This window comes from Brassica napus, chromosome C7, assembly GCF_020379485.1.
Source record: "Brassica napus cultivar Da-Ae chromosome C7, Da-Ae, whole genome shotgun sequence".
Classification (NCBI taxonomy): domain Eukaryota; kingdom Viridiplantae; phylum Streptophyta; class Magnoliopsida; order Brassicales; family Brassicaceae; genus Brassica; species Brassica napus.
The window spans coordinates 42398124-42421561 of record NC_063450.1 but is presented as its reverse complement, the minus strand read 5'-3'; the positions used below and the strand labels follow the sequence as shown (position 1 = coordinate 42421561).

General features: G+C 35.1%; 2 protein-coding genes and 1 pseudogene across 6 annotated transcripts; 1 reads left to right on the top strand and 2 right to left on the bottom strand.

The window, feature by feature from the left end:
- Nucleotides 1-554: 554 nt before the first annotated feature.
- Nucleotides 555-4370, bottom strand: LOC106408763 (annotated as a pseudogene).
- Nucleotides 4371-13712: 9342 nt separating this feature from the next.
- On the top strand, nucleotides 13713-15290 carry LOC106352162 (two-component response regulator ARR9-like). Of its 4 annotated transcripts, none has more exons than XR_007325783.1 (3): nucleotides 13713-14376; nucleotides 14456-14692; nucleotides 14897-15290. XR_007325783.1 is itself a non-coding variant. In XM_048761910.1 (3 exons), the coding sequence occupies exons 1-3, from the start codon at nucleotides 14199-14201 to the stop codon at nucleotides 14897-14899; spliced, it is 240 nt and encodes a 79-aa protein (XP_048617867.1). In that variant the 5' UTR covers nucleotides 13718-14198; the 3' UTR covers nucleotides 14900-15290. The 4 variants fall into 4 exon arrangements, 2 of the variants coding, with proteins under 2 accessions (XP_048617867.1, XP_013647288.2); XM_048761910.1 differs by having other exon boundaries at nucleotides 13718-14376; nucleotides 14456-14514; XM_013791834.3 differs by having other exon boundaries at nucleotides 13749-14376; nucleotides 14456-14514; nucleotides 14873-15290.
- A 3060-nt stretch (nucleotides 15291-18350) lies between these two features.
- Nucleotides 18351-22491, bottom strand: LOC106411371 (branched-chain-amino-acid aminotransferase-like protein 2). 2 transcript variants are annotated; one of them, XM_048761907.1, is made up of 19 exons: nucleotides 22242-22491; nucleotides 21962-22060; nucleotides 21805-21876; nucleotides 21620-21712; nucleotides 21379-21516; nucleotides 21245-21303; nucleotides 21066-21168; nucleotides 20785-20973; nucleotides 20609-20709; nucleotides 20401-20542; nucleotides 20262-20313; nucleotides 20076-20161; nucleotides 19949-20002; nucleotides 19778-19861; nucleotides 19624-19695; nucleotides 19452-19532; nucleotides 19320-19355; nucleotides 19024-19187; nucleotides 18351-18655 (listed from the first exon to the last, which is right to left on the bottom strand). In XM_048761907.1, exons 1-18 carry the CDS (start codon nucleotides 22308-22310, stop codon nucleotides 19041-19043), a joined length of 1677 nt encoding a protein of 558 aa, XP_048617864.1. In that variant the 5' UTR covers nucleotides 22311-22491; the 3' UTR covers nucleotides 18351-18655; nucleotides 19024-19040. The 2 variants fall into 2 exon arrangements, with proteins under 2 accessions (XP_048617864.1, XP_048617865.1); XM_048761908.1 differs by lacking the exon at nucleotides 21805-21876.
- Between the last annotated feature and the right edge of the window lie 947 nt (nucleotides 22492-23438).

Genomic DNA, 23438 nt, shown 5'->3' with positions numbered 1-23438 from the left:
ACTTTATCTGTTAGATTATATATTCAAAACAAACTCCACCTTTAAATCTTTATTTTGCTTCCTATAAAAAAAACAATGACGTCAGAGGTTTGAAAAAACAGATTGCTATTATATATAGATTATAATTAGCATTAGTTATAGAAAAGAAAAGATGAAAACTCACAACCGTTGAAAAGCTACCACCACTTTCATACTTATCTCTAACTTTCCAAATATTTTTGCTAGTACATTATTTTCATCAATAATTTTTATTAGAGAGGATAAAATTTGAGTATCTATTGAGTCTTTTCCTTCTCGATTCATGATTGAAATTTTTTTTCTAAAAATATTTTATTAGATATGTCAAATATATACAGTTGTATCTTTACCATCAATTGGTAAAAGTGAACAATACTATGACAATTTTCACCAATGAACATTAAAGCAAAAAAGACCACCAAAATTTAGTATTGTATAATTTTAATATGTACTCACAGAACATATAGAAAATTAAAAAAAAAAAAAAATTCTAATAGTTTTCCTAAGTGAACGATCACATCACTGATATTCAACACCACATGAGGCTCGTGAATCTTGGATAATTTAACGTGAATTTGTTTACAACAAATTGTAAATAATGAACGTTTCTTTAATCGATCTTTTCAGTACTTTCTGCATGTCATTTTAAAGCATTACAATTACCGCATCACATTAGTTGTTTTGGCCGATTATTATTTTTGTTCATTGTCTCCTTATCTATTTAACAAATATTAAAGCTATTATAAATCATAAAGTTAGTAATTATAAACATGCCAAAATAAATTGAAATAATAAAACACAATCAATATGTTTTTAACTTTAATAAAAAAAATCTATATAATGTTTCACTACTACCTATGTTCGATTGTGTCATATCCTTGTTTCTTGAATCTATTTAAATAACAATTATTAAATAATATAACTATTACAATTTGCTGAAATAATCAGTTTCTTAAATATATTTATGTACAGTAAAAAATAATAGACTTAAACAAACTTTTTTTTTAACAACTGAAATTTATTTATTACTTAAATTGTAACCAGATTACTTAGACAATGTCTACTGATAAGTTTGTTTCACAATTGCTTCAGATTTTTCCATATCCATAACCATATCATCACATTCTTTTTTTATCAACGTATCAACACGTTCTATATGACCAATCTAATTATGGTTACTATTTTTTAAAATATGTACTTAATTCTTAAAAGCAATTAAAACTATAGCAAATAAATACTACTTGTATTGTATGTATATTTTTAAAGGTAGTCCTACAATAAAATAGAAGATATGAAACTATAAATCGTGTTTTACAAATAAAACAAAAAAAATCATAGAAATATTATTCACTTCGTTCATTATAATAATTTTGAAACATTATTTTCCCATGTTCACTGCCACCATAACTGGAATTTCACATATATTATTATATAGATCCACTCCATCATGTTTGACAAAAATATTATTCCTCAAAATGCATACATAATCTCATATTCTCATGCATCACTCTCGTAAACTCTTTTTATTTGTTTTAGTTTTGTTGTATTGTTGAATACGTATATAATCTTATACTATTATTACATATGATAAGAACTCCCCCAATACTTTTCAAAATTCGACCAACCAAGTTGGTTCGCTGAATCGTTTTCGATTATTATAATTTGCGTTTTGTTTACCCTATCATCTGCAACGTGATCCGTCGTCCATCACGCAACTCTCCACCTTCGTCTCCCAAGGTACGTTTACATGTTTTTTAAGTCGTCGCGTTTTTCTGATTTGAGAAATGCATAGTCTGATGAACTCTTCTCTTGTGGTACTATAGCAGAAATACCCATGGCGATTTATGTCGCGTCAGGACAGCTCTCCAGAGGAATTGCTGCGGCGACGCTGCGTTATGCCACTGCTATGGGAATATGGGATCTTATTCCATGTCGTTTAGGGAAGAGAGGGACACCTTCGGGCCGATCCAAGTTCGTTCCGATAAGTACGGGATCTTTTTTTTTCACCATAACGTCTTGACTATTTTCCAGTATGTCTTATCAGTATTAATTATCGTTGTTGTTTCTGTGTCATATTTTGGGAAGCCCAGACGCAGAGACGCTGCAGAACTTTGAAGTCGGTGGTGACCGCGAGCGTATGCCCGAACCTATCGTCAGCGCTTTTGACGTCTTGTAGAAGTGCGCTGCCATTGCAGCTGCAACTGAGATTAATTGAAAGCTCATATTGGTAACAGTGATCAACAAGCCAATATTGTGGCTATGACTTCACTGGAAGGGAGAAGAAGAGAGATTTTAACGTATGGGCAGGCCGATGTCAACATGGAGGAAGGAAGAGATTGAATAGAAACCAGAAATCAGGAATCATAAGAGAAATTGTAAACTGATTATCAAATATATATAAACGCATGAAGAGATGCGAACCAAGAGTCACAACTCCATTAATGGACACAATGCTTCACTACCGACATAAGCGTCTTTTTTTTGTTTTTGTCAAAACAAAAGGTATGTCTCGACACAACCCTTGGATTAAAGGTATTCTAATCTCAACCATTCTCTGTTTTAAAAATAAAATTAATATAAAATATGAAAAGGTACTTCCTTTCCCTAGCGTGGTTTTATGTTTTTGTCAAAACAAATGGTCAACCCTTGGATTAAAAAGTGTGAAATCTCAATCATTCCTTTTAAACAATAATAATAGTGACTTTAGGTTTCTTCCATTTCTATTATGTATGACGCCTATGAAAAGACAAGCTTTTTTCTCTATATGGGTTGCGTTGTTCCATAGGTAACCAAACCATTCGGAGAGGAGTTGGCAAAAACGATTTCCTTGATGACATAGGCAAGACAATTTTATATCCTTTAGTCATAAAAACAAAAAGTTCTGTCCATTAGATTGAAATTTTTTTTTTTATATAAAAAAAATGATGTCAGCAGATCAAAATTTTCGTTTGCTATTATATATATAGATTTGGCAAGTTCTTTTTAAAACCAAACAAAATCTAAAAAGATAATTTTCTACAACCTTGTTGAAAAATAAATGAGATGGATTTATTCTGTTTTTCTACAATTCATTCATTTTTATTCTATCAATTCTATTTTATATTTTAACACTTGCTGCCTTAAAATTCTAGCCAGCTAAACCGACAACCAAACAAACTTAAACCAATTGTCTTGGTACGTTGAATTTGAACCGATGATGTTCCTTCACTGTCCTTATTAACTTCAACTCTCGGCTAAGGAACCGGCGTACTCCTCCACAAACACGACGTGTTTCTAAGAAAAGTCCACCGGTGACTGAATTTGCTTAAATGCTAGCACCACGACCTCGTCTAATAGAACCATCGTCCCGGCTCCGCCACATAAACGGCGGTGTTTTGATGAATAACCACTGGTCCCATCGATCCAGTGACCGGTCAACCGGTTTACCAGTACTCCTTGGTAGAATCAAAAGACTCTTCGACCGGGTCATTTTCCCACTCGCCATTAGCTTATTTCTTAAATCATCCGGTAACCTTAGCGTAAACCGGTCGGTACATTCTCCAGGTAACACCACCGAATGTCCCGTCGTGTGTGACCTTGAGAACTTGACACGTGCAACATTCTCTCCTTGCTCCACTGCCGTTTCAGGAATCACAGTTTGTTGGGACTCGATATCCGTTTCGGTTATTACTTCCCGTTCGACAGGTTCAGCCATCTGCTGCTGGCTATAAGCTAGATTCGTGCGGCAAACGGGACAAGTCACGTGACCCTGTAGCCATGCACCGATGCAGTGAGCATGGAACACGTGGTCGCATTTAGGTAGCAAACGCAGCGTTTCATCGTCCCCAAACTCGTTCAGACAGATAGCACACTCCAACGCACCGTTCCCGATCTTCTGTGTCTTCACTTCCGAATAGACGAAAGTCGGGAACGTATCGATCATCGACGCGTCGATACCACGCGCAACTGTCGCGTTAGTCTCTCCCCTCGCTCCTCCTACGGAAGGGTCAGCGCTGCCGTTGACTGCTTCGTTGCAGCGGCGGATGCAGTCGGAGAGGAATGCCAAGATTAAGAGAATGGCGATTACACAAAAAATGACCAAATTTATTGTGAGAGCTAGCCTGTGGCTGTGTTGTGCGGGTTGACTTGAAGCTAGCTCTGATACGGATAATAGTAGAAACAGGACAAGAGCTGGTAAAGCGTTTTGCTTTCTGGTCAACGGTAAGAAACTCTTCATGCTTCTGAAAATCCCAAAAGCACAGTTTACTTACTATTACATTTACCACATAAGAGGAGAAGAATGTGAAGTTTATAGAGAGATATTACTTCGAAAGTTGAGGACTTGGGGAAATAGAGACGAGGATCGACTCAAGAGGGTTGTGGAACCAGTTATGGATAATCAGCAAATGTGACACGTGAGCAGAGAGAACCTTCCAGTTGTAAAGTCATAACACTTTTTGGAATGTTTGACCATATAATATATGAAAATATGATTCCTTTTATATAATATATGATCATTAAAATCACATGCAATGCAGGGTCCATAGGAGAAATCCTTAAAAAAAAATATCAAAAAATTGATTTTTTGGTTTTCGTGTCGGATCGGAGCCGAAAACTCTCAAGCTAAAGATTGATCTCAGCTGAGTTTCGTTACTGTGTCGCAGACCCCACGACACGTGACGGCGTACAATTAATTTTTTTTTTAATTAGACGAAAAAAGAAAAAAAATTAATAAAAAAAAAAAACATTGGAGACTCAGCGTTGCATGTGCTCTAATACTCTTCTTACCCGATATTCAAAAAAAAAAAAACTCTTCTAACCTTTTGTATGACCATTTTTTTATTAATTGGATTTAGTATGAAAAAGCTCCATTAGAACAAGTTTACTGACATTTGTTTAGTTCACAAGAAGGGAAGACCAGCAGATTTAAACATGATAATGAATTAACCAAACTTTCAAAAATGCGTTCCCTTCACTAATCTTAAACACTATTCATTCGTAGGTTTACTTTGATATTGACATCCTTCTAGAAAGTTCTTAGCCATCGAAGCTTCATAGTATATTGTGACCAGCTAACTCTATGTGGTTTTACTTGCATGATTTTTCATGACTTTAAATAGTTAGTCCTCATGATAAGTATGATAGGCATCATCAATCAGTTTGTGACGTGGCAAGTGCTGAGGATGACGTGGAACCATTAGAGCAAGGGGAAGACTCTAGATGGGTGAGAGGCTTTGCCGTTAGATCTATGAAATATAAAGAAGAAGAAGTATAAAAGGGAAGCTTGAGAGATGTTTAGGATCATGCTTGATGTTGTAATTGGTTAGACATATATATGAGTCTAGACCCGATCTATATGAGATCGGTGATTCAAGATACACTCGCCATGAGAGTGTGGATTGAATCAAGCTTCAAGCTATCTTGTAATCTGTTAGTGTGTAATCGATCTTGTACATCATTAAATAGTGACTTGAGTGAGAAGTTATCTTCATACCTAACAAAGTAATCCCCAATATATTATTTGTGAAACATTACAACTTATTTTTGTAGCCACGTGTCATCACTAGAATGATTCTTAGAATTATTAGAGAAATATGTTGGTCCATCTAATTATATAATAAGCTTTTTATTAAACTAATCATAAATTCATTACTAATGTCATTTATTATTTCCTTAAATAAAGATTACAAAATTGCCTAATGTGGCTAAAGTATATATGACAATTAATGATTTTGAATAATAAAGATCTTATAAAAAAATAATGTATCTTCTATCAAATTTGTTTAATTTTAAACTATTAAAATAATTTAAAAAAAATCACAATAACCATATTATAAAAATTTAGATTTTTCTTTATATGTTATATTTTGAATTTTAAAAAACGACTATAAATTACTAAAACTGTTAAAAGTCTCACATTCAAATTTTGCGATCCATGGTTTAAAATTTTTGTTATGACAAAATACAAATGATTACAAAATCATATAAATAAAAGTTTAATTTAATTAATCATTAAGATTTAAAATATATATGTATATATATCATTCTAAATTAAACTATAAACCATATTGAATAAATAAATATTTTAATTTCAAAATTTACTTTGAATAATTTTTTTTGATAAAAGTTTTGAACTAACATTGATAAAAAATTTTAAATTATAAATTACTATAATTATTAATCGCACAATGAAAATTGTGTTATCATTAATTTAAAGTTTTTGCTATTAAAGATACATATGATCAAAAAAATATATGAGTAGAAAGCATCATTTAAAATATTAAAAATATACTATGTATGTTAATATCATTTAAATTTAATTACATATCCTATCAAATTTTTTAAAAAATTGTTTGGATTAATAAAATTGATTTATACGTTCGCACCAATTTAATTATATATGTAGTAGTTACTGACTTTTAATGATTCAATATATATTTATTATTTCATAATATGTAAGAACATATAATACATAAAATAATTTATATATATAATGTTTATTCCGCGCAAGGCGCGGATCTTAATCTAGTTATACCCTAAATGATATGTCAATTCTGTTTTCCTTCTTTAATCTAAATTTGAAGTTATAAATTTATTTCTCCCTGAATTAACAATTCGAGACTTGATAACCTTCTCAATTTCCTTCAAATTTATTTTTCCCTCAATTAATAATTCGAGACTTGATAAGCTATAGACCATGATTTTTATTGGTTTACTGTTAACCAACCAATTTAAACCAGTTTAACCAATAAAAATTATATTTTAATTTAAAAAATTGATTAATCAAAAAAAATTAATCAAAAAAAAAATTCCCAGAAAAAAAATGATTCATGAACATCAATACATCTCCTTCAATCTCAATACCGTTACTTAAACCATATAATTGATTCATCAAAATTTATTCCCAGACAAACTCTTTCTCTCTCTTGTCGAACCCGTTAACCGAAGACAAGCATCAAGAGAGCAATTGAAGCAATATCGTTTATTGATTTCACTCTCACACTTAATCAAATTCTTCAACGTCAAATGGCATGAGAACAAAACTCTACGAGCTTTATACCAGTCTCGCCACTCTCTCAAATCACATTCCGACTTCGACCCATCTCTCACATCCCTAATCTCTGCCGTTTTTGTCTCTCTCACATACTGTTACGACCTCTGTTGGATCTGGCATTAAAAGGGAGAGATGTGCGAGGAGTGGAGTTGGAAGGCGTGTAGAAGGGTTGAGGTTAATCGGGTGATTGCGGAGGGAGGATGGAGAAGAGTAGGTGTTAGAGATTGTGATACATACACACATGTTGATGAATCTATTTTATTTTATGGAAATCATTTTGTTGATTGAACTTTTTTATGAATCAATTTTAAAAATAAATAAAAGGTTTTGATTGGTTAAGCTTGTTTAAAATGGTTGGTTAACAGTAAACCAATAAAAATCATGGTCGGTGTTTCGGAAAAAAAAAATCATGGTCTATGGGTTATCAAGTCCCGAATTATTAATTTAGGAAGAAATAAATTTACAATTTCAAATTCAGAAGGAAATAGCACGAGGTCATAGTTTGTTGGATATCTGATGCTATATGAAAGTTGTCGGGATTTAGATCGTTCACCCTTAATACTTAATACTAAAGATTCCATTCTTAACATTTTAGAAACAAAATATTATGAAAGAAATAGAACCCACAATTTTTGACATTCAAATTAAGTTTTTTCTTATCCATAAAAATAAAATTAAAGTTCAAAATACAGCTTGAATGTATAAGTTCAAAATACAGCTTGAATGTATAAGTTCAAAATTAAAGTTCAAAATACAGTTTTTTCTTATCGGCCGATACAAGGGCCCGGAAAATCACAAAGACATCTTCCAGTTTCATAGCCGCCGGCACAGAAACCAGTTGCAGCTGATCCAAATTTAACCATACACATAACTTCACAGTTTCCTATCTCCTTGCATGAGCCATAATCCACTTCACATCCCATATTTTCATCAACTGTATTAAACAAAATCGTTTTCATTTAAAATTTAGGTAACAAACTATTTTAAGGCTTAAGTGATACAATAGTCTAAAAACTCAACATATTTGGTATTTTAAAAATAAATTAGAAAACTAATCTTTAATATAGGAGAACATGAACATCTTTGAATATTGCATCAGAAAGTGGAAAGGTAGTGTATACCATAAACTAACACCACAACGTATTAAAAATCTACAGCTGTTGGGATATGTGTATAGTAATTTGAACTTTAGATTATATTGATTTGTTAATAAACCTAGTATACTTATAAATAAATTTTAAAATGAATGCATACCTAAAGAAAACATCAACAGAAAGATGATGGCAGCATACCTAAAGAAAACATCATCAGAAAGATGATGGCAACAACAAGCGAAGAAGTTGATTTAACCACACTTGTTTTGTTTTTTTTTTTTTCTCCTTAACTTTAGTTATTTGTGTATTTATTAGTGATAGACTTGAAAACTTGGAAGACTATTGAAATATATTTATAGTATAACGAGATAACAAAATATTTTAAATAATATTATCACAAAATGGCGCTAACTGGTCACTCCCTCACCCTAGATCTGATCAGGAAGTGGAACTTCACTCTTATTTAACTACTTTACCTCTTCCGTTACCTAATGATATTGATGATTGCTTTGAATGGAAAGCTGCTGATTCTCCGATGAATGTTTTTAACTAACAGGCCACCTGGGAGGTGCTACGACCGAGACAGCCGATTCAACCCTGGCACGACATTGTGTGGTTCAAAGGAGCTGTCCCGAAGCACGCTTTCACGATGTGGGTAGCTAACTATGACAGATTACCAACAAGAGCTAGACTGGTGTCATGGGGTCTTTCTATACCCATTATGTGCCCCTTCTGTAACGCAATGCCTGAAACCAGGGACCATCTGCTCATTTCATGCCAGTATAGCTTCGAAGTTTGTTTTTAGTCTTCAGTAGATGCAGTAGTTCTCACCGGAAAATTGCAGACTGGGATGAGCTTTTATCTTGGATTCTAGCTGCCCAATCTAGGACGAACCTTCTGCTGCGGAAGCTGGCTTCTCAAGCGGTTGTGTTCCATCTTTGGAAACAGAGGAACAACCTGATTCATAACAACGCCTCTATGCCTGCTGCAAACGTATTCAGGGATATTGACAGGGTGACGAAGAACATCATCTCTTCTAGGAGATCGATAAAAGTATTTAGCTCACTTATGATTCTTTGGATTCGATAGGTGATGAATTTGTCCATGGTGTTGGATGCTGTTGATCCATCTTGTTTTTTTCCTTTCTTTTTGCCAAGATGTGTCAAACTAAGATCTTACTTTGCAAATCTCTTTCCATTTATATGATATTTACAATTTAGCAAAAAAAAAAAAAATTATCACAAAATATTTTTCCTAAATTTGGAAAGATATTATGCCTATTGATGAAGATTTTTCTAAATTTACATATAACTCAAATTCAGAAAGATATCTTACAAATTCAGAAATATTTTTTAAAAAGAAAAAATTGTTCAAAAACATAAATATGAAAAAATTGAAATCTTATCGAGCAAACGAGTTTGAAAAGGTAAAAAATTTACAAAGAAAATATTGAATACACATTAAGTTTTTGAATTGGACATATTTTCGAGAACCTCTCTCCTCTCTCTAAAGCCTGCAAAACAAAGACAGTCGCTGTTCTCCTCCGGCGTTCGGCTCATCGCCGACGTCAGAGTGACTTCTCCTCCCCTCTCTCACTTTTCCTTTTTTGCTAGCCGCTCCTCCCCTTCCGGTGTACCGATATGACTCGTGTGTTCTGGTCCATTGTTGACTATCTCTTCTCCGCCTCCTTCTCATGAGGGAGCTTGGACTGAGAGGGTCGTCAATCTCTGGAATTCCGGTGAGGTGCGTCTCGGAGGCAGAGTGAAGCTAGTCGGCTTTTGGGTCAAGATTTGTCTGGTTATTTTTCACTTTAGATCTACGACAAATCTTGGCGTTTGGTGGCGCGTGCTCTCGTGTGGAGACTCCTCCGTACCGGATCTTCTTCATCGTCGTGTTTATTTCATCGGAGTTAGACGGAGTGGAGCGGTGGCGCGTGATGCATTCCTTCGCTTGGCGTCTCGTCGGAGGAGGCTCGTGTGGCTACCGTTCAGGTGGTTTCTGGGTGGTTAATCCACAAAGGCGCGTCCAAGGTGTAGGATTCGTCGTGTGTCGGCTCCTCCGCTTTGACGACGGCGCGTGTTGTTCAATGCATGGTGTCGGTGATGATTCGTCTATGGCTATGTTATCCTGCCGTGACAGAGATGCTTCCGCCTTGATCTTCTCCGGTCATGGCTCTCCCGTCACACTCTCACGGTTGATTCTTTCGCGGAGGCTCACCGTTTCTGAGCTGCGCTTTAGTCACGTCTTATGGAGTTATAGCTTTGCTCGTGCAAGCTAATCTCCTGTCTCGATCGATCTTGTCACTGGTTCTCAGTGACGGTTCCTGAGGAGACCTGTTCTATACTGGTGTATCATTCGGTTTGGTCTGGTCTCGGTGGCCTGACGAGTAGTTTCCAACATCCCAGCACTAGAGTGAGGGCCTGTTTGTTTCTCCATATGGATGAGCCATTTGGATGAAGATGAGGGTTTCGTTTGTTTAGGCACTAAAAGTGCAACTCATTCAGATGGATCCGGATGACTTTTAGAAATTTAGGCTTAATTTTAAAGTCCATTCAGCTGAACCAATTTGGATCATTTGAATGGAGATGATTCATTCAAAATGGTATAATGTCTATTATACCCCTAATGTAATTCACAAATTACAAACCTAAACATAATATCATTTTTGTCACAAACGAAAACTGACAAAACTACAAAAACAATTATTCCCGTGCTAAAAACTACTTTTTTACGCCAAAACCCCAAAATGCATTTTCCCGCTAAAATTGCAAAAAAATATTTTCCCGTCAAAATTGCAAAAACGTGTTTTTCCGCAAAAACCGAAAACATGTTTTCATGCCAAAATCACAAAAAAAATGTTTTCACACCAACACCCCAAAATACATTTTTCCGTCAAAACACAAAAATACGTTTTCCCGCCAAAGTCGCAAACCAAATTTTCCCGCCAAAATTGCAAAAACGTGTTTTTCCGCCAAAACCAAAATATGTGTTTTCCCGCCAAAACCAAAAAATGTGTTTTCCCGCCAAAACCGAAAATTTGTATTTTCCCGTCAAAGCCGAAAAATCTCGTTTTCCCGCGAAAATCGTAAAAATGTATTTCCGCCAAAATGTGTTTTCCCACCAAAACCGCAAAACTCGTTTCCCGCCAAAACCGCAAAAACTCGTTTTCCCGCAAAAACTCGTTTTCCCGCCAAAACCGCAAAAACTCGTTTTCCCGCCAAAACCGCAAAAACGCGTTTTCCTACCAAAACCGTAAAAACGCGTTTTCCCGCCTAAACCGCAAAAGCATGTTTTCCCGCCAAAATCGCAAAAATGTGTTTTCCTCCAAAAACACAAAAAATGCGTTTTCCCGCCAAAACCGCAAAAACGTGTTTTCCCGCCAAAACCGCAAAAACGCGTTTTCCCTCCAAAATCGCAAAAATGCGTTTTCCCGCCAAAATCGCAAAAACGTGGTTTCCTCCAAAACCGCAAAAACGTGTTTTCTCCCCAAAAACGTGTTTTCTCGCCAAAACCGCAAAAACTTGTTTTCTCGCCAAAACCAAAAATTTGTATTTTCCCGCCAAAACCGAAAAATATCGTTTTCCCGCCAGAACCGAAAAATATTATTTTCCGCCAAAACATAAAAAAGATGTTTTCTCTCTAAAACCAAAAAAACTTGTTTTCCCGTCCAAACCGCAAAAAGAAAACTCGTTAATTTTGAAATAATTCTAATGTAAATATATTAAACTAAATAATTAAATGTAATATAGTTAAAATTAATATTAAACATATGATTAAATCAACACAAGGATATTTTGGTAATTTCTTTACTAAACTCATTTGAATGGAAATGAAAATAAAGAAACAAACATAAGATCCATTTAGATGATTCATCTAGATGAACTATGTGGATGGACAAACAAACAATCACAAAAATCTGAATGGATCATTTGAATAGATCATACAAATGAATCATTTGGATGGAGATGGCAAATGGTGAAACAAACAGCCCCTGAGTCTCTGGTGGTTGCGGACTGCTCGGTCCCGGTGTGTCAAAGTGCTACATTTTGTGGAGTAGCTGCCGCTATTCAACCCGCTTTCCCTTTTGCCCTTGGTAGTGACGGGTTCGGTTACCTGCTCGCTTTTCAGATCTTTGGTAGTATTGTCTTAGGAATTCGCTGGGTTCGTGTCGTGAAGCGTCGTCGGTTTCTGTTGGGTTCGTGCTAAGGATGGGTGTCGTCAGTCTCTGCTGGGTTCGTATGGTGAGTCTTTCCGGTCTTTCGGTTTGTATTCAAAGCGTCGTCGGGAGTCTAGGGTTCGTACCTGGAAGCGTCGTTGGGAGACTAGGGTTCGTGCTAAATGGCGTCGTCGGTTTTCCTACCCGCCTTGGCGGAAGTTGATCAGAAATTGTAGTTTTTAAAATTTGTTTCAGATTTTAATTCTACCGGTCAGTTCCATAAGTTTTTTTACATTTTTTTTGGGGACTTATGCAACTTTGTAGTTTCATTTTAACTAATGAATATTTACCATTTAGCAAAAAAAAAAAAAAAAGATAAAAAATTTGATATATTATCAAGCAAACTAATGTGGCGCGTCCAGAATATTGTGGCCAAATAGTAAGGATAGGCTCATTCCTCATCCATGTTGCAAGTTCTAACTATGCTGAAGGGAACTATTGCACGATGTCTGTGGACACAGAACACCGCACATGAATATAAACTTTTGCCTTCTACCCATTTCGCAAGTCTGATGCACAAACCTACTTGTGCATCACACATCTAAGGTACACTAGCGTGTTCTATAAATAGACCATTTTGCCATTCTTAACCATTTTAAACCAAACTATTTTCTAGAGTTCAAAAAAAACAAACCTTTTTCTATTAGTATAACAGACAGTTTCAGTTCCACCAATATATGTTTTCAATATATTCCATAAATTAGAGAACAATAATATACTTTCTTTGTGATAAACAATAAAATTTGTGTTATTTACAGAATCACATCACACCGTACACAATGAAGCTAACTCTACGTGGTTTTACTTACATAACTTTTCATGACTTGTTTGATCAAAAAAAAAAAAAAAATTTCATGACTTGAAAAGTCTCAGCTTCTTATAGAATGTCATCATCTCCTCTTCTTATATGTTTTGTTAAACTAACTCTACGTGGTTTTACTTGCATAACTTTTCATGACTTGAAATAGTTAGTCCGCATAATATTAATAAGTAATGGGTTCGTTTTGACCACATGTCCATTAAAGTTATGCCCCTTTAAACCCTGTAATTTATGTTTGTTTACACACATGCCCATTTAGACTCTTTTATTTTTAAGTCCGTTAAACCTTTTTTTTTTTTAACTTAAAAAAAAAAGTCCGTTAAACTTAAAAGCATCCGTTTATGTATGTTTATGTATTTTTAAGACCATCTCTTATGTCAATAGTTTTTTTTGTCATATCGTAATATATCTAGTTTTTAAAACATAAAAAAAAATTCTGAAATCTTAACTATTAAAATTTAAAAAATGATAAAATTAACGAAGCAAAGTTTTAAGAAGAGTTTTTATGAAATAAAAAAGGCAAATTTCTTAAAAATCTTAAAATAGGTTTTTGACCAAAAGAACACAAAAAAAAAAAAGGGAATTTGCATTAGATAACAAAAATAAGAAGTATAATTAGCTAAATGGCTATGCGACTGTACATTTTCCATAATCCCAACAATAACCCTATTGAAGCTCTCGGACATAGGTCTGACAAAACTCCTACCTTTATCCTCCAAGCAGCTTTTGAAATAATTAAACAGAAATTGAAACAAACATTATTATCACTCAAGTGCAAAAAACAGAGAAAATAAAAACCTCATCTCATTTTTCTATTTTTTAAAAACTTTTATTCTCCCCTAAAGATAGTTATCTCTTGGATCTCGAGATGGTGTCTTCCTCACATCGTGAAGAGATATTCAAATAGCAACAATCCCAACAAAAAAAAATTGAGTCTTTCTAGTGAAGAAAAAGAAAAAAAAAGTCAGACCCTTTACATATGGGTTCGTTGATTAGATCTTCAGTTCTTTTTCTGCAATGGGTATTGCAGCAGCGGATTGGAAGTTTCATGTTTTAGTTGTTGATGACAGTTTATTTGATTGGAAACTCATAGAGAGATTGGTTCGGGTTTCTGGCTATAAGGCTTTAGAGTTTCTGGGTTTAAGACAAGGTATTGAGAGTAACGACCCAATCAGCTATTTCTTCATCTCCTCAGGTTTGAAAAGTTTGCCTCTTTTCTTTTGAAAATATCACTTCAATGCTAAGTTTTGTTGATTAATTTCGGCTTTGGACAGGAAGTAGAAGTGAATTTTACCATTATATGATTGGTTGTGATTTGCTCAAGAAAGTTAAGGTATTTGTTATGATCCACCTAGGCTTATAGGTTCAATGTTAGGACACCCAATGTCAAATTAAGAGATTGAGTAGAGTTTCCCAACCCCACAAAAGTGTCTTCAGCTCTCCTCTGGCCATCCAAGACTGCTTGTGATCCAACTAAACCCATCCACGATGATTCATTTATGAATTCAAATGTGAGAAAACAGTGTTTACATACTTCCTATAATATTCCAACCAGATAGATAATTATAAAACTGGTTACAACTAGGCAAATCCGGTTTCGTAAAATAATCTAGATACTAAAAGCCATTCGATGAAGTGAATGTATCAGGTTATAAACGTTTATATCTGGTTAACGGTTTTTAATATATCAGGTTTTTAATCTTTATGACCGACAGTGACAACAATGGCTTAACATTGGAGAATATGACCGACGGTGACAACAATGAAGATAGCAAGAACGGCGGAGGATGTTGAGTTTTGATGGTGGTTGTGATTAAGGTTTCTTGCTGATTGTTCTTGCCTTAAACGAAAAATATAGCAGTTGCGATCACCATCTCCCCCTTCACTATTCTCTTCCAAGCACGCGCGTGTACTCACGCTGCCAATGAGTACCTTTCCAGTAAAACATATCTGGCTACAATTTAAGTATATCTTGATATAGACCCGGTTTTAAAGCAAAATAACCGGTTACACACATATCTTAATGCATAATATTACATGTTGTATCCATGATTAACTTTGTAATACACGGTTATACTCACATATACAATTATTCTATCTCTTTTATTACTTCAACTCGAATATATGATATGTTATCTGATTATATTATGCATTCATACAAATACAACCTTCTCGTTACTATTATCAAAAGCCGGATTATCTATGTATTACATATATAATTGAGTCTCAAGAACTTTATCTTCACATAGCTAGCAAATTTGTTACCAGAAAGCAACCTGAATCCACCAAGTATTACTCCATTGTCAATAAATTAATTTGGTTTGATTTAAATTCTTAAAAGTTAACTAATCAGAATTTTTCCTCTTTTGTAATAAACTAAACTAAACTTCTATCTATCATTATGAATGTTATCGAACTTCTAATGTTTGTTCATCATAACTGAACCTAAAAATTTGTTTATCAACAACACTTGCTTTGTAACCCTGTCAATAACTAGATATATTTACCAACAATTCATAGCCTAGCAAAAACAAAATTCATTTTTAATTTCTTATGTCCCATTAAAAATTGAAGGACCGTGCATTTCCGCTGCCCCTTTGTTTAGGTTTGAATTGTTTGTTTTCTTTTGCAAAAAACACTGCTCAGACAATATACTGACATAATATTGGGCCATAGTTTTTCGCGAAACTATTTTCTATCAATCTTCTAGTTGTATATGTACACTGCAGGGACAAGTTCGTCATTTTACCCTCATCTCTCCTACCAATCTTGCAAATTCAATAAATCAATGCATGGTTCTACGATTTCCATCTTTATTTTGTATATTGACTTCATTGAGTGAAAAAAAATCACTAGAATATATTTTTTAAATATGTAAAAGATCTGTTTATCTATATTTATAAATATATCATCAACAAATGTGTAACAAATTGAGGTGGCGGTGAAAGTCATTAACACTTCGGTGGTGACTTTGGAGAGTTTGACATGGTCTTTGTGCTCATTTTCGTATTCTTTGTATGTACCCTTTCACCCGCAAGTTTCATCCATTATTTTTTATATCTCTTGGAGATTTATCAAATTGGCTTGTAAAAAGCTTGATAAGCTGCATCAGCAGATAGCAACAAGCTTTACATTTGTATTCCCACAAGAAAGGAAGCCATTAACTTTAAACATGATAACGAAAATAAACAAATTTTCAAAAATGCTTTCCCTTTACTTGTCTTAGCCACCTTTGATATTTACATCCTTCTAGAAAGCTCTTAGCCATCGAAGCTTCATATCTCTACCGTGATCACTAACTCAAATGTGGTTTTATTATCTTAATATTTTACCTCCCCCAAAAAGTGGGTTTACAGTACATGTAAATTTAACGACTCTAAATAGTGGTCCTAACAAATAATATATTTTTTTTTGTCATCAACAAGCAACTAATTAGAATGAAATCGAGATTAGTTAAGTAAACCAAACTAATAGTTAATTTAAACCAATCTACTTATTAAACCATCATATGAAATCTTCTTCTTTGTAAAATAATTATGTTTTCTTATTCCCATAATTTTTTTCTTTTTCGGACATGGTGCAAAAATTGAAATTGTGAGTGCTAGATGGATATTTGGAAAAACCAAAAACCGTGAAGGAGAGTTTGACCGACGGAGATAACAAGAACGGGCGAGATCGAGAATCGTCAAGACTCACCGAAGCTTTTGTTACCAACATTTGAATCGAGACAAGTCTAACTTGTGGAACCCTAAGATATTTTTTTTTTCCTTTATGAGAAAGGTAATATTTCTGTATTGTTTTTATCAGGGTATAGTAGAGGAATGAATGAGCTTTATGTGTTTTCTATTTCTTTTTAATTTGTTATTGATATATACTATTATGTATAAATTGTATTTTCTGAATATGCGTGGAAAGTCAGAGTTAATACTTTTCTCTTTATTAAAAAATGAATTTTTTTTCTGGTCATTTTGTTTCTGGTCATTTTGTCAAACATCTTCTTTTGTCTCTTGATTCTGAATAATTGCATCCAAAGAAATGTCTCGACGTTTTTCTTTCTTAACTATTATTATTCCGTCGACTTTAAACTCAAATGTGTGGCTTTCGGAAAAAAGTGAGATAGTTATGTTCCCTCGTTCGATCTTTGAACTCGGTCTCTTAAAATATCATATTTTTGGTATCTGGGAATCTGGCTCAGAAGATTCCCAGGAAGAATATTATGGATTGAAAATCTAGGTAGTCCTCTCTCATGTTCTAAAGGTATTCTTCAAATAAGTAGTTATGAGATCTTATTATTCAATGAGTCGGACTACAAGACGTGGCAGACAAATCTAACAAGGACTGTTGCTGCAAACACAGCGTTGTATGATAATGTATCAAATATGTGCAATCTAATTGTGAGCTACTCTAACAACAACCGAAGCAACTCAAACATGATCTTAAGGTAGAGCCTTGGTCACCTAACATACGTTTACTTCTAGGAATGATATAATCATGGAATGAAGTACCTCCGATCCTTAAGTTTTGGCACATTCTTCTATGAGGCCAAAAGAGAAACTTAAGGATCATGTACTCTATTCCAAGATCATATCCAAGTATCATTCCTGGAAGTAAAATGTTTGTCGGGTGATCAAAGCTCTGCCACAATATTCCATTTGAGTTGCTTCAGTTGTTGTTAAAGTACCTCACAATTAGATTGCACATATCCGATAGATTAACAGACAATAGCACGTCTGCAACATTTGTCCTTGTTAGATTCGTCTACCACATCTTGTAGTCTGACTCATTGAATAATAATATCCCAAAACTATTTACTTGAAGAATACTTTTAGAATTGGAGAACAGATTATATAGATTGCTGATCCATAATATACTTTTTCTAGGAATCTTTTGAACCAGATTTCAAGATACCAAAAAGTATAATATTCGAAGAGACCTAGTTAGAAGATTGAACTAAGAGACATAACTGTCTCATTTTCAGTGGGAAAGCCATACATCTGAACCTAAAGCCGACAAAATATTAAAAAGAAAGACGTCAGAACATTTGGACAAAATTATTTGGAATCGAGAGACAAAAGAAGATGTTTGACAAAATGACCAGGAAAAGAAGAAAATGGACAATAAGTTAGCTTTCTAATAAAGAGAAAAGAACTAACTCTAACTTTCCACACATAATTCAGAATGCCATTTATATATAATAATATATTTCAATAACAAATTTAAAACAGAAAAGAAAAAACGCAAAACCCATTCCTCTATTATATCTCGATAAAAATAAAACATAAAACATTACTTTTCCCCAAAATGAAAAATAAAAATATAGATTAGGGTTCCATATGTTAGACCTGTCTCGATTCAAATGTTGGTCACATAAGCTTCGATTTCTCAAGCCTTTGATAAGCCTCGATCTTGCCCGATCTTGTTATCTCGGTCAGCCAAACTCTCCTCCACCGTTTTTGGGTTTTCCAAATATCAATCTAGCACACACAATTTTAATTTTTGCACCATGGTTGAAAAAGGAAAAATAAATTTATGGGAACAAGAAAACGTAACTAACTATGTTACAAAGAAGAAGATCTCGTATGATCGTTTAATAAGTAGACTAGGACTCTTTTTTGGTTTACATTAACTTTGAGTTTGGCTCACCTTACTAATTTCGTTTACATTCTAATTATTTGTTTGTTTGTTGACCTAAAAATTTAATTTTTAGTGTTACCATTATACCGTTATTTTTGAGTCAAAGATTATCATTCTTGTGAAACAAATGACGTTTGATTGAAACATAAGCGTGCGATTCATATAACCAATATTATAGAAATTAACACCATTTAGCAACGTAAGTTACCTTGTGTGTTCTATTGATCAAACACATGATGTGTCAACGTTCTTTTGGTAAGTAGGTATTGGGACGCCAGAATCATCCGTCAGTTTCTTGTAAGCGCTTTGCAATCTTCTTGTCACTGGTCCTACCTTTCCTCCCCCGATCACTCTCCCATCAATTTTCACAACCTAAGAACAATTACCTCAAATTCATAAATGTCATGAAACAAGCCACTAAAGTGTTGTAAAACGTTTTGCTTCCAATGTTTTGAAAATCACTACATTCAATAATAGCATTGAACTAGAGATTGTGTTGTGTACCGGGCTAAGTTCTCCCATAGTTCCTGTCGTCCATACCTGAAAAAAAGATTGATATATAGTTGAACTTGAAATTTAAATCTTTACTGGATCATTTTAAGATATTCTAAGATAAAGGGAAAAAGATGAGGAAACCTCATCAGCTGTATGGAATTCAGACAAGCTGATGTTTCGTTCTTCTAAGATGAAGTTCTCTTTCACCACCAGTTCCATGACCTATACATTGATGAGATGGTGATGAGTTTGGTAATGTTGTATAGTCACTGAGATATGTTAAGAAATGGTAAAAATCTTCTTCTCTCTTAACAGTAGCTCGGGTGATGCCTGGGAGACAATAATCTGCACGGGGAGTGAGAACTCGGCCTTTCTTCACCATGAACTGCATCAAAACGTTGGTTGAACCCCTCCCACCATTAAGTAAGCTTTTCTAGAGAATAAAATATTTTGAATGAGGATCTTACAATGTTGGTTGCATTGGTTTCAGACACAAAGCCATCCTTGTCAAGCATGATTGCATCATCCACGTTGGCATTGTTGCTTTCAATCTGTGTCATTATGAAAAAGAAAGCATCATCCAATGATGACACAAGATCACAAATCAAAACTTGATGCGGGAGGAAAAAGATGAAAACCTTTGCGAGTATGTTGTTGAGGAGGTTGTTGTGGTGAATCTTAGAATCCAAATTCTGAAAAAAACAAGAGAAGAAAGAAGATGAGAATAAACAACAATGGACAGTAAACAATTTATGAGACTTATACATTGGGTGAATTGCGGCGTGTAGTTGCAGTCACCAGCACAATTCCACCATCGTTGTCATATACTGGAGGCTTCCACTCGGCCAGGACTGCATTATTTTTGAAGAAAAAACGATCATACAAACAAAGTTTCATGCCAAAACCATATTCAAGTTGTATGCTTGCAAGAGACAAATCTGAAACTTTTACCAATCAGAGTACAACCGTAACGGTTAAATGCAGGGCTCATTCCAGAAGTGACCTGAAGAAAGTCATCGTAGCTTGTTTGAGTTTAAAATGAAAACATATAAATAACTTTGAACTTGGTAAAAGGTGTAAGCAATAATACCTTTTTGCCTCGAGTAAGAGACAGTCTTATATGTGTATTGTCAAACATCCCATTGGTTATGAGAGTTCTGAAGATGGCTTCTTTTACCTCCTCCCGGGTCGGGACATTGTTGAAAGCCAGAGCCTTTGCTGAATCAAACAACCTATATCCAATACTTTCAACATATTAATAAGAAATGTTTTACTTTTTATTCTGACTTGGTTCTTACCGATCTAGATGTTCTTCAAGCTTGAACACTTTCCCTTTGTATATCCTAAGACCTTCCCATACAGAGTCACCGCCTTGCACGACCGAGTCAAAAACAGAAACCTTCAAACAAGAATAAAGAAACATCAGAGTTTCAAAAAACAAACAGAGCTCTATGTATATGGTTCAAGCAAGCACCTTCGCCATCTCACGTGGCACAATCTCATCACCAACCCAAGCGAAAAGCTTAGCGTTTTCAGGAACTGGAAGACTGGGAGGAGTTAAGGTGCTGGTCAAGAGAGATGACTTATGCTTCACGTGGCGCCTGAGGATGTTGTATAGCGGTAAACATTGCTCCAGCAAATCGTAATGCTTCAAAGGGAATGTCTGAGAAAACAATAGAAAACAGACAATTTTAGTTTGAATGATGTTTTTGAGTTCCACGATCTTTAATAGTTGTACTAAACTCAAACCAGTACATGAGGATAGTTGCTAGGAGACGAAAACCCTGTTGATTTGTGAAGAGTTTTGTACCACCATGAAGCCCATAGTCCATCTTCTGGTATTGGACCAGCCTCCCATCTTCAAGAACACACAAACAATATGTCATTGTCCTGCTGTTCACAGTCAGATACAAGTGAAAGCTAAAGAGTTTTACTTAAGCATAGAGGCTTGAAACGGTATCTCCAAGTCATTGCACAGACCGCGTAACGTAGCCTGCAGAAAGTAAGCATCTTCTTACATAAGAGAACTGAGTTTCTTGTGAACATTTTCTTAATACAGCAATGAAACCTCGGGATCTTGCTGAAGCTCATCTGCATCGACGATTGCTGGTGGTGTTCCCATCTGACAGAGATCGCTGTATATCGATACTAACTCTCCCAATCCCAGTTCGGCAAATGATAAAGGGTGCACCTTCTCAAAGGAAGGCTGCAATAAAAATTTCAAACAAAAACAAGTAACAATGAGAAGAAACATCTCAAACATTTAAAAGATAAACCAGTTCAGAAGAATAGAGTTTGATAAAGCTAACCAATATGTTAAGGGGATTGCGTATCAAGATAAAGTGCTTCCCTTTGCTCATTAGCTCACTTGGCAAACCAAGAAGTCGCTGTTTCGATATATGCTGTACACAGAAGAGGCAGAAACACAAAACAGAATCACAATGTTATCCCAAACACAGTGACGAAACTGAAGTCTCTAGATCGGAGTCTAAACCTTACAGAACCTATACTTCTTGTTTCCTGGACCATAAATGATGTCCTTCACCACCTTTTCTCCATCACACTCCTACAATTATGTTTGATTTCTCCTCATAATGAGTAGACTAAGCATTGCCTTAATGCACTGTAACATAAATCAATTACTGACATACCATCTTAGAGAGAAGCTCATCTCTGTATGGCCTATCAGCACCTGTAGATTTAAGATATGCAGCGTATAATGGCTCGTCCAGCACTTCAGTGTCATCTCTCTGAGTCATACAAACCAAAAAACATCTTTTCAAGTTACAACTCACACCCACAAAAATGTTTTTTCAGTGAATCAAATGTTAGTTTTATTTTCATCATCATAGATTCAGAGAGAAACCAAACAACTATAACTGCAGGAATACTCAAAGTCTTCTCTCAGTGAAGCAAGAAGAAGAAAAGTACCTGAGCAAAGGAGTACATGAGAGATGTGCTGAGTGATCTTGGAGCAGACCATGCGTGGATCACCTCCATTACAGAATACTGCTTTGAAATCAAACGCTCTACTCTACTAACTTAGGGTAAAGAAAGTCATTGCCTTTGTCCGTGTCTCTCGTTATATATTAACAGCCAGAGAATCTTGACCTCACGTAAAAGAAGATAAAACTTTATTTCTCACTTTCGGGAAAAGATAAAAATGTTTCCTATTAATTATATGATCTTTTCAAATTAGTTTAAGCATCTTATCTTATCTCCTGCCACATCGAGTTTGGTGACTGATGATGTAATAAAATAAGCCATCAAGATCGAGATTCGTTCTGTATAACCAATAAATCAAATAATTTATATCGACAATGACATCAGATCACTGTCACAGAGCAGAAAGTTGAGAGTAAAATAAACTTTTTGCAGAAGATGATAAGAACTTTGTCTGACAGGTTCACATCAAACCGTTATACTTTATTTTAAATTTCATTGGTTCAAATAAACTTGTTTGTCGCATTCGTTCTTGTCTTTTGTGGAATCAGCAAATAGGTCATATGTGACCGTTTGTGATCCCCTTTATGTACCAGCTGACTACAGCTTTCAGAAAATAATCAGAAAACAATTTCTGTCATCTCTATCTTATCTCTCTCTCGGAAAGCTACAAAGTTAGCACATTTATCCCTCAGAACTTTTTCTTCAAGGTGATCCCTCTTTTAGATCATTTTCTTGTCTTGATTTCTCCTTTCTTAAGTTCTTGGTGAGCTCTAGATTGAAATTTGGTCACTCGGTTCTAACCTTACTGTTACATTGGTATCAGAAGTCTCTCGATTCTCGGCGCTGCAATGGTGGAAACACGGCTCTAGGAACGTTCTCTGACCGAACAGGTTGACGAAATGCGCTCTCTCCACACCCTCCTCGCAGCGGAGGTCAAAACCCAGCACGACTCCCTCAACTCCCGTTTTGACAGACTTGAGGCGATGATGTTCAACACCATTTCCCCTCTCCAAGCCGTCGGAAAAGCCCCGATGGACCCATGCCCGTCTCACCCACCCACCCCCATCTCAAACAACAACCCTAACCAACCCCTCGACCCTCCCGATACCACCGGTTACTCCGACCAACGCCCCGACCGAACCCCACCACCTCACAACGGCTTAGCCTCTCGCCTCTCAAAGA